Consider the following 11,806-nt stretch of genomic DNA (forward strand, 5'->3'; position numbering starts at 1 on the left):
GTATTTCACAAGTGCGCTATGGTACGTATTGTGACTACCAAGGTATTTCTCAAGGTCTGAATCTGACCGGAAATGTTCTTTGCAAGAGTTTATGTAACGCTATGAGATGTTATGAAACGCTCTAAAACATCTCTCGATTTAAGATTTAGATATATGAAAATTCACATATTTGCACTGCGGTGGAAAGATGAAATTAGAAGATCCTCGCAGCTAAGAACACTACTGAAACTAGTAGTTGTAAATAGGACCTGAATATGTGAATTTTCATATATCTAAATCTTCATTCACTCGGATGTTTATTTGTACCCAATTCATTGACCAGCTCCCAGTTGGCTTGTTAGCTCAATTGGTAGAGCGCTGCACCGGTATCGCAGAGGTCATGGGTTCACATCCCGTACGGGCCTGAAATTTTTTTTCAGGTCCTACTGACAACTACTAGTTTCAGTAGTGTTCTTAGCTGCGAGGATCTTCTAATTTCATCTCTCGATTTCTTCATTTTTCCCGCTATTTCGTGGAACGCGAACTCATCGATCGCGGAAACCGGAAACGAATGTACTAACCATCTTCATTTATTCCCCTATTTCGTAGAATATTTTTTACGTAAGCGATCATTTTATTAATTATGACAAGTAGTCTTTGTAAACTTGTTTGTGATCATTCAGTCTTGGGACGTTTCGAGCGTTCGCCCTTTGTCAGAGCAAAGGATCTATCGTCTATCGCTCTGACGAAGGGCTAATGCTCAAAACGTCAGCTTTTACACTCTGTTCGGTGGTCAATTTACGTTATCAACTCAGTTGGTAATACTAAATTACCCTGTTATACTCTCCCACCCACGCAGCACCACAGTTTCTTTAGAAACTTAATCCCTTTATTCATTAGTCTAGGGATCAGACTTGTGCCAATCTTCTTTATACGTGATTTTGCCAGTCGGATCTTTTCCTCCATTTCCCTTTTCTTGGGGGGAAATGAATTAGGAAGTATGATAATCACAAATCTCGTTAGCTGTCAAGTCACTGCGTTAAGGGCTATCCTATGATTACCCAATTTACTGAAGCAAAGGTTGCCGTTAAGTCAATGTGTTACTGGCTTTATTATGGTCGGTAATGATGTATACCATCCGACAAACTTAGCGGCTTCAAGAAATGCTCGTATGTATAGACAAACGAAACTACGAATTTCGCTGTTCTCGAAATGAATTTGTTAACTGCGCGATGTAAATATTCTGTGATTAATAATTGATAAAACACTGCATGATAAAAAGTTACACTTATAACAAATGTGGTTAGATTTCACAAGAAGACCCTTGGGAATAATCTGATGTAACTGCTAGCGTTTACTTGATGGAAACACAGCGAGTGATTTAGCCAGCAAAGCAAGTGTGATTTGCGAGCGAGTGATTTTGATATTTTAATGGCAGCGGTAAGCTCGGGAGAGAAAGAGATTTGGTACCGAGTGGGTGAGTCACTGTAAAAAATAAGGGGGGGGGGGGTGGGAGAGAGAATATTACAAATTCCGTACAACCTTATCCTTAATTATTATTATTATTAATCGTTATTTAGAAATCAAGGGCAAAAACAATAATTTACCTTTTCATCGAATGCCTAATCGGAGAATAGCTTAGTGCCATACAGAAATCTTCCTAAGAGGGTCTCAATGGGGTGATGGCTTTTACGGCTATCGGTTAAAATTTTGGCCAATTTCCGGCTAACGGTTAAAACCTTTCCATTCATTCCACCAAAGATATTTTTTACGGTTAATTTTTTTTACGGTTAATTTTTTTTACGGCTAACGGTTTACCCCATTGGGACCCTCTCTTAAGGGGGGATTCTACCTGAAATTAGCTCAAAATATTGTTTTTTTGTTTTCTTCAGAAATGCGAGGTTCAACTATTCGACTTTACACTGACGATCGTTTTTACCGAAAAATTTTAAAATATAAATGAGAAATTACGTTAGAAAAGAAGAGGTATCTAAATAGAAATCTCGTTTCCATGGCAACCAAAACAGCATTTTTTGTTTCTTACTTGTTTACCAGCCTGTTTGGAGCTCAAAATATGTCAAACAAGCCCGAAACGCCCCTTAGAATCCTTGTGCTATCTTACATGAAGGGGAAAGTAAGAAATTGAAAGAGTAACACTGGAGACGAGTGAGAGATTTTTGTGTGAAAGTTGTCACAGTGTATTGCGAAATATTGAACTCCTTTTGTCTCTTTTGTGCTGGAATGACTGGAAAGAAGAAAAGAACCGTTTACAGGAAAACTAGGAAAAGAAAGGGGCATGGAGGAGATCGTAAAAAAGCGCAATTACTGAAGAAAAGCGGTTGCAACAGGAAGAGTGAACCAAACGAACCGACCCCAGGAACTTCGCACGATCAGTCTGATCTGTCAGATTTTGGCGAAGAAAGCGATCAGCTTCCTAGTTCTTCAAGGAAGAAGATGAGATTCCAGAGCTCAGAAGATGAGTCTTCTTCAAGTTCTGATGAAAACAAAAAAGTTTTCGAGGTAGCTGAGGTAGAAAAAGGATACAGGCTCGTTGATCTAAAGAGCTTCTCTTCTGTGCTCTCAACTTTACACAAATGCGAAGAAGGTGAGAAAAATATCACACATCATAAATATGCTTTTCAGCCCCTTGAACCTAAAGAAAAACGATAGTTAGAATTATTTGCAGAAAAGGAGTTTTATTATTGTTTAATCATTTTTTCTGATCTTTCTTCACTGCAACACTTGTACACATTTATGGAGGTGTGAACTAATGCTCCAACATTGTGGTTCTGTTTGGTTCAGTAACTATAGCTAATAGCATCCTTTTCCGTCATGTTTTTAATATAGGAGACCTTACTATTGAAGAAAATACCGCTAGCCGTTATGGACTGATGTCAGATCTCTCCATTCACTGCAATTCTTGTGATGAAAGTACTCCTTGGCAGACATCACCCAACCTTGCCAAGAAAGGCAAATCATTTGATGTCAACCGGAGAGCTGTCTACCACTCAATAGAAACTGGAAGTGGCTACGACGGACTCTCTTCTTTCTGTGCGATAATGAACATGCCTTGTTTGTCAAGAGCTGCTTACTACAAGCAAGTTGATGTAATTTTGGAAGCACTGGAAAGTGAAGCAAAAGAAGAACTAAAAGGTGCAGGCCAAAGGCTCCGAAAGCTAATCATGGAGGAAAATGGCATCTCAGACAGCACCACAATAATTGATGCTGCTGTTAGCTTTGATGGCACTTGGGCCAAAAGAGGTTTCACATCACTAACAGGTGTTGTTTTCGTCATCTCAATTGACACAGGAGAAGTTTTAGACTATCACGTGATGTCTAAATCTTGCCGTAAGTGCTCCCTAAAGAACTCACAATGTGAAGGGAATGTGGAAGAGTTTGAAGAATGGAGGAGGGAGCATGTTGCATCTGGAGATTGTGACATCAACTTCGAAGGAAGTTCACCTGCTATGGAAGCAGAAGGAGCTTCTGTTCTTTGGAATAGATCCATCGAACTTCATAACATGAGGTACAAATGGATGGTGTCAGACGGGGACAGTAAGGCCTTTAACACTGTTCAACATGCCTATGATGACTGTGAAGTTATTAAACTGGATTGTGTAGGCCATGTGCAGAAAAGGATGGGCAAAGAAAGATGTGTACGAGGAAAAACCCAGAACCCAAATGAAAGCATCAACGCAATGGTTTGGGTCCGGTGTCCCAAACATAAACACCATGGAGTGAAAGTTGTCCGGTGTGCTGCTGCGTCTGCAGTCTGCCACTTCCACAGAGGTGCAGAAAGCAGAGAAAGATTGATGGAAAGGCTTTCAATTCCTGGAGGTGCATTTACTGAGGATGCATTTCGACTAAGAGATAATTCAAGGCTTCGGAAAGCTGATAAGCAGGCAACGGCCAAGGAGAAGAAGCGCCGGCAGGGATTGCAGCTTATCCGTACTCAAAGAGAAGCGGCTCTTCGTGAAAAAGAAGATGTTTCATATGAAGCTGGGGCATTCTAACTCTTGCTCTTGCCTATCCTAATTATATTTGAACTTATGGCTACTCATTGACTTCATAATTTGAATACAGGAGGTGTTTAATTTTAAAATCTTGTAACTTTAGGCCTTTTTTTCTCAAAACGTATTTTTTAATACTTGAGAAAAGATTACTCAAGAAGTATGAGAGCTATGGACCTGAAATTTTTAGGGATTGCTGATCTAATTGAGTTATTTGGGATGAGTGAAGGAAAATGCCATAGAGGTCTTTCTAAAGAAATGATTAAACAAATAGTGATCATGTGTTAGATGTGTAACTTGACACCAGTGCTGTGATGTCAAATTTAAAAAATTCTTGAAATCCTTCACTCATCCCAACAAGTATTCAATATTCTTTAGAATAACAGCAAAATATTGGTATTTCATTGAAACAGTTTCTAACAATCTTTACTCAAGTACATATAGGTGAGACACTACAAGTTGTTAATTGAAATGACCGGTGTCAGGTTACATTTGCTGCAGGTGTGACATAACACCTTTTTTTGAAAAATATAGTTCATAAGCTTTCCAGTGATATATAGTTTTAGATAGTTGTGACCAAAACTTAAATTCCTACAATTATTTGAAAAAATGCACTTTTTTTAGGTAGAATCCCCCCTTAAGCACCAGTTTATGCAACATGGTTGAGAAAACCACGAGGTTCGTTCGTGTTTGGTCGTTGAAAGAATATGCTAAATTTTTGTACCAGTAAACCGTTTGGTTAGATCGTTAAACAGTCCTCGATTTGGCAAAGAGCTAAGAAAATCATGAGCATGCATGCTTCGGCAGCAGTCAGTTCGTTTTTGAACGTTGAAAGACTAAATGCTAAATTATTGTATTGCGTCGCTTGGTTCAACCGCCCGCGCTTGAGTTGTTAAAATATCGTTACGGTTTGTTTTCTTCCTTATCTTAAACATGAGCCAGAAATTGTCGTAACTTAGTGGACGGGATGTGTGCCACACGGAGATGTGGGGTTTCAGGATCTGCGAGATAATTTCATACATGAGGTATGATATGGCTGGCTACTGTAGTTGCAGGGAAGGTGATAATTTTGTACATGTAGTGGGGTTGCGCGCAGGTGAGCCTAATAAACTCTGTCAGATACCTGAGGGTGGTCATTCGGAACAATTTAAGATTCTGTGTCGAAAGTAACTCGATACCGCTTTAATCCTATTTCTCTTAACCCTTTACACCCTAACATCAGTTGCATATTCTCCATACTGTTCTCTATACATTTCCTGAGGTGCTGACAAGGAGAATTTGACGTTGAACAACCAAGAGCTTCTTTTGTTGGTGATCATTTCCTTCATTCTCCTGACCTTACTGTTTTATTCAGGGGTGATATTGTAAGGAGAATCTGGACGCTGGTCACTCCTACGGTTAGAGGGTTAAAATCAACCTTCATTAAGTATTGAGTTGATCACGGTAGCTACTAACACAATGTCACGTCCATTATCTTCTAATAAAGAATCTTCATCGATTCCCGAGAAATATTGATTTGGGATAAAATAATATGGAATTGGGCGAGATTCCCTCAAGAACTCCATTAGTTTGCTGAAAATCTGGCTTGTTGTGATTGTCTTTCCACTTGTTTCTTTCGCGTTTTCTTCAATGCAATTAAAAAACAAGTTCTTGATCAAGTAGGTCGACAAAATGTCGAAAGGTTGAAGGGTCTTGACATGCTCAAAATCTCTTTCTTTGTCATGAGCATCACCGGCGAGATGTGCATCACCGGCGAGGTCTTCTTCTTCTTGCTCTGAAAACTCATATCCTTCTTTGTTTTCGTCAACGGAAACGCGATCATCATCATCATATACAAGTATCTTGCAAGACACAGCTGGGTGTAGAACAATTTTGACGCCAATAAATGCACACTTCTGTTCCTGTGATAGGCCTGCCATTATCAGACTCTCAGGCAAAGAAAACGACAACCTCCAATAGCCGTCCTTTGGAACTAAATGACAGCCGCGAGATTTGATATCGTCTGTCAATAATCTGCTCGTTTTTCGTGCTATGAGAGGCCAATGAGGCACTGGAATGGCAGGAACCAGGTCTACGGTAATAATCAAATGCTTGTAATGCAAACCAGCCCACTTTAACTCCAGATTACATGTGACAGTTCCTGTGAGTGTCCATGTATTCTCAACTAAGGTGTCTTCTGTGAGGCCCTCGATGTAGATCTCCAGTGGTGCCGGAGTGTGGTCCGCAAGGCGCGTTAATGCCTGTCTGGCTTTATCCACAAACTTGGTCATAACACTACTACTGTCTAACTGATCTCCATCAAAAAAGTCCTCATACACTCCCGATTCATTAAATTTCTTGTAAACTACCACCTCATTGTACAAAGTGTCTTCATCGAACGTGACCGAGCAAATTCGGCCAAGATCTTCGAGAAGTAACATATAGTCAAATTCGTCGGGATCTCCAACTCTCGTTCCATCATAGACACTCCCAGAAGGTATCAAATTGCCTTTGAACCTCTTGTCAATTTTGGCTAATTCCTCTGCCCACTTAGTCATGAAATCTTCTACACTCTGCCTAATTCTATCAACTTCTACCGAATCCGTGGGTACCAGACCAACTCCTTCCACCATGTGCATATCGTGCAGATACTCAGGAATATCCCCAGCAGATTTCTCCCTCATAAAATCCAACAAATCTCGAGGTACCACGGACAAGTCAAATTCTTTTGAGCATATGTTTGACGCAGCGACAATCATGGTAAATATATCGTCAGCTGGAAGGCTTTGAGCGATGACATTATCAACTGAAGCACCTGAAACTGTCACACCGCGCTTTGCATTGTTCGCAACATCAACAAGAAATTCCCGGCCAAATCTCAAAGCAGTGTGGTAATAGTGCCTGGACAACGCATACTGTACTGGAAGCCAGCCAGCATTGTCTGCAAGCTTGTCGTTCGCACCTGCCTCTAATAACTGAGTAACAATTTCTGGTGTTCCTCCATAGGCAGCGTAATGAAGAGGGGTGCTGTTTAGATAATCGTGCGCATCCACGTCGGCGGAGGCTTGGATGAGCATTTCGACGATGTCGACGCGTTTAAAGGCAGCTGCAAGGTGGAGAGGAGTAATTCCGTTCTTGTCAGCAAGGTCGATGGAGATGCGAGGATCCTCTAAAAGCAATCGGACCATAACATGGTTTCCAGCTTCTGCTGCTGTAGATAGAGTTGTACGTCCATAAACATCTTGTGCATTCACTTCAGCTTGGCTTTGCAATAAAAGCTGGATCATTTCTTCGTCATCGGATTGAAACAAATGCTGTAACGATGTCATTCCGCGAAAATCTCGAGCATCAATTTGAGCCCCTGATCTCATAAGCAGCTCAGCATTGAGCACCTTTCGTTCTTCTACGGCGTGATGCAATGGAGTGCAGCGTTCATAATCTGGCATATTCACATCCACATTGAATTTGAGAAGAAGGGCGATAAACTCGTAAATCAACGAGGCCTCAAAGCAGAGCCCAGCAATACCGCCGTAGACAAACAAAGAATGAAGAATGTTATAGCCATATTTGTTCTGTATGTTTGGGGATGCCCCAGCCTCTAACAACACGGTGACCAATTCTAAAAATTTGCGATGATCTGATAAGAACTCTTTGAACATAACCTGATTTAGAACAAACGACCTGTGGAGAGGGGTGTTTCCATCTTCGTTCTGCAAGTTTAGGTCGGCACCCGCGTTTATAAACAGCGAAACTATCGATATATTATTTGTTAGGTGTAATGCTGTATTACCATGTCTGTCTCTTGCATTCACGTCCACTCCATCCTGCTGCAATAAATTTTGCACTTCGTCGATGTTTAATTTCACGACCGCAGCAGGCAATTGAGACATCCTTGGACAATCCAAGAGAGGATGATGGATATTTTTGACTCGGGCCCTTGCTGTCTAAAAGACAAAGGTGTATATAAAAACAAAATAAAAATAAAACAAAAGCGAAGAAAAGCAAATTAAAAGCAAGGGGATATAAATTTTGGGAATGAATTAAACCGAAAATTTGGTACCCCACTTCCGGCTTAAGCGGTGGTGAGGGGAAAGCACTTCCATTTTGCGTCAATAACATGGATCAGTTATTGGAGTTTCTCTTCCCCAGGGATTAAGTCCTTTCTGTACAGCGCCCTTAAAATAAATGTCTTCTGATGTCCAATTAATGATGTAACGGACCAAATTTCATCAGTTTCATCACCTAAAGTTGAAAGATCGTCTGATAAACTATACTATCAAACATAATAATTAAATCATTGAATTTAGAACACCAAGAAGTATAGGAAATGGATGGGAGGATGTTTTGGTATCTTAAAGATATTTGAAAAGCAGAATACGGCGAGGGACTCTTGATATGAAGATCGCATTTGTCGCAAACAGAAACTTACTGCGTGGTTAGTCCTGGTTAGATGTTGTTGAAGAAGACCAGTCTTGAGTGTGCTTTCACCTCTTCGCTTAGCACTCTATCGAACAATAACGCTATGATTGGCGTGAATCGGTTGAAGTAGTCTCTGCACAACACACGAAATTACTAGTAGTTACGAAAACGAAGACCCCGAAAACGAAGACCTAAGACTCCCTACGAAAACGAAGACCCCCTACGAAAACGAAAACCCATAACGAAAACGAAGACCCCCTAAGGAAACGAAGACCCCCTAAGGAAACGAAGACCCATCACGAAAACGAAAACACATTACTAAAACAAGTTCAAAAGAGGTTGGTATTACCTTTGTGGACCAAGATTATGTTCATGAGACACTACGAAAACGAAGATCCTTACGGAAATCTTGAACTCTGAATTTGGCACATCTGCAATTTATTACAGAATATTTCAACAGTAGAGCCCCATGGAGCCTTCAATGGGACTACTTTAAAGCTAAAACGAGATTTAATAGAAGAGACATGACATGCATATGGTGGTGTAATGAAGCAACAAGATACAAGTTTATTAATGAAAATAACATCGACTAGCGGTAGTTAAACTTCCAGCGAGGAAAAATATACTGTTGTTTGAATAAAACATGGCAATTCGACCGATTGATCTCAATAAAACTTTTCTTGCGGATAAATAATTACAAATCAATCCCTTTATCAAAACATTACGCTACTCCTCCTAGCGATTTATAAGTTTGGGGACCGGAAAAGCTCTTTGCAACTGTAACAAAACCTTGAAAACCACTTCAATATAAACGTCACTTGTTCAATAAGAGACATTACATGCATATGGTGGTGAATAATGAAGCAACAAGATATAAGTTTTTTAATAACAATAACATCGACTGGCGGTAATTAAACTTCCGGCGAGGAAGAATGAACCGTTGTTTGCCGAATAAAACATGGCAATTCGACCGATTAGGTTCAATTAAACTTTTCTTGCGGAAAAAAAATTACAGATCAATGCCCTAATAAAAGTATTACGCTACTCCTCCTAGCGATTTAAAAGTTTAGGGACTGGAAAAGCCCTTGGCAACTGTAACAAAACCTTGGAAACCACTTCAATATAAACGTTACCTGCACAACAAGAGAGATGACATGCATGGTGGTGTATAGTGACGCAACAAGATATGAGTCTATTAATAACAATAACATCGACTAGCGGTAATCAAACTACTGGCGAGGAAAAATGTACTGTTGTTTGAATAAAACATGGAAATTCGACCGATTGACGGATTTCAATAAAACTTTCCTTGCAGATAAAAAATTACAAATCAGTGCCTTAATCAAAGCATTACGCTACTCCTCCTTGCGATTTATAAGTTTAGGGACCGGAAAAGTTCTTGGCAACTGTAACGAAACCTTGAAAACCACTTCAATATAAACGTCACTTGCACAACAATGTAGAAAATCGGGGCAAAAAGTGTGCTGCAAAGGTACATATATATTGAATTTAAACATTCTGGCACTTAGAGGAGGGTGGCAAAGAGGGGTTCCAATGACATATCCCGCAGAATTTTTCCATCGAATCACGCATCACGGGTAATTTTTTTTAACCAATCACGCGTCACGTAAAAAGTGGTAAGGTCCAAGGTCCAAGGTCCAAGGTCCAAGGTCCAAGGTCCAAGGTCCAAGGTCCTTGGAGCGACCTAATGGAACATCGTTTGTCAATACCCTGATTTCAACCCAGTCCGTGTAAACCCAAAACCGCGAGCCTTCGCGGTAGCTTGAGTAAGTCGAGAAGTCCTCGTAACTGAAATTGCCTTTCCTCAAAGACCGCCTCACGCTCGACCATTCATGGCCGGTTTCTACCAATATGGAATTGTACCAGACAAAGTGACTAGCTATGGTCGCTAAAACGCATATACCGTCGAAATGAACGTACAAAGCTCTTGGATCAGAGTAGTTGTTAGAATAGGCCCGCAGGTACACCCATTTTTGCTTCGTCTCTCCTCAATATGACTCGCAATCTTTTTCTCAATTATCTCTTCTCCGTAACCGTTCCGGTATACGTGTTTGATGTCCTATGCAGCTAGTTGACTGGGAGTGCTCGTTGCAAAGGTACCAGCTGAAGTGCTTCGTACAGCGCCCGTTTGAATGCATCCAGGTGCGGTGCGGTGCCAAGATTGGCTAGAGATAATTCTAAAGAGTGTTGCTGAGGGGCTGTTTGAAGTGTTGGTTCCAATGACTCCATGTAAAGTGCTGTGAAGAACGTTGGTACTGAGGATACTAGCTGAAGTGCCTTGTGCACCTGTGGAGTCTAACACACACTTCTTATCAATTTCATTGGGTAAACAATATGCATATTGTACGACAAGTAAGGCTGATAACGTGAAGAACACAAATTTCATGCTTCCAAAGCTTTGGTTCTTTCTCTGAATATTTTTGGATACTGCGACTAATGGATTGAAAACTGATAGTTTGTGTCTTTATATACTCTGGCGTTACGGAAAATTACCTTGGTCAGAGAATACTACCGTTTGTCATTTTGCGCAACCTCATGCCACCCTGGGAAGTGCGAAGATTCTGTATATCTGTTAAGACAACTGACGCCTGAATAGAATCGTTTTTTTTCCGGCTTAGACGTCAATTTTCGACAACAGTTTGGTCAGTGCAATCTCGTAAAATAAGCAAAATATTTTTATGTGACGTGGATGTTTGGATTAATACCACCGTCTACCAACATTCTTTTATCAAAAAATAAATAAAAAAGTATTTCACAAGTAAGCTATGGGACGTATTGTGACTACCAAGGTATTTCTCAAGGTCTGAATCTGACCGGAAATGTTTTTTACACGAGTTTATGTAACGCTATACTAAATAGAAACACAGCAGGTGATTGAGCCAGCATAGCAAGTGTGATTGGCGAACGAGTGATTTTAATAGGGACCTGAAGCAGTCAGGACAGCAACGCCGAGGAAGACTTCGATTAAAAAATGAATTTCTGCCTCTAATTAGAATTTAAAAAATGGCTGCAGGTGTTTGCCATCTCATACGGCGCCACACCTCAACTTCAGCATAACGTACAAGAGAAGCGTTGAGTTCCAAGTGGAAATTATAATTTGCCGTCGCGGTTTCGGTTCGCAGACGACGCAAATTGTGGTGATTTCACGTTTTTGTTTTGCATAGGACAGCTAAGAAATGTACAAAGTCGCCGTCGTGGTTTGCTTAAGGTTCCTAATATTTTAATGCCAGCGGTGAGCTGGGGAGAGAAAGAGATTTGGTACCAAGTGGGTGAGTGACTGTAAAAAATAAAGGGGGGGGGGGGGGGTGGGAGAGAGAATATTACAAATTTCCGTATAACCCTATCCTTAATTATCCAAACATTTATTTTAAAAAAGAACTCAAGGGCAAAAATAATAA

General features: G+C 40.5%; 2 protein-coding genes across 2 annotated transcripts; one reads left to right on the forward strand and one right to left on the reverse strand.

Annotated features, from left to right (window-relative positions):
• Window positions 1-1,826: 1,826 nt before the first annotated feature.
• Window positions 1,827-4,542, forward strand: LOC149033960 (uncharacterized). The gene is made up of 2 exons (XM_089193907.1): window positions 1,827-2,584; window positions 2,827-4,542. The coding sequence occupies exons 1-2, from the start codon at window positions 2,221-2,223 to the stop codon at window positions 3,990-3,992; spliced, it is 1,530 nt and encodes a 509-aa protein (XP_089050033.1). The 5' UTR covers window positions 1,827-2,220; the 3' UTR covers window positions 3,993-4,542.
• A 617-nt stretch (window positions 4,543-5,159) lies between these two features.
• LOC149033961 (uncharacterized) lies at window positions 5,160-8,598 on the reverse strand. Its single transcript, XM_089193917.1, has 2 exons — window positions 8,398-8,598; window positions 5,160-7,912 (listed from the first exon to the last, which is right to left on the reverse strand). The coding sequence occupies exon 2, from the start codon at window positions 7,856-7,858 to the stop codon at window positions 5,402-5,404; it is 2,457 nt and encodes an 818-aa protein (XP_089050043.1). The 5' UTR covers window positions 7,859-7,912; window positions 8,398-8,598; the 3' UTR covers window positions 5,160-5,401.
• Between the last annotated feature and the right edge of the window lie 3,208 nt (window positions 8,599-11,806).

This window comes from Pocillopora damicornis, chromosome 14 (assembly GCF_964200805.1).
Source record: "Pocillopora damicornis chromosome 14, jaPocDami1.2, whole genome shotgun sequence".
In the NCBI taxonomy this organism is placed as follows: Eukaryota; Metazoa; Cnidaria; class Anthozoa; order Scleractinia; family Pocilloporidae; genus Pocillopora; species Pocillopora damicornis.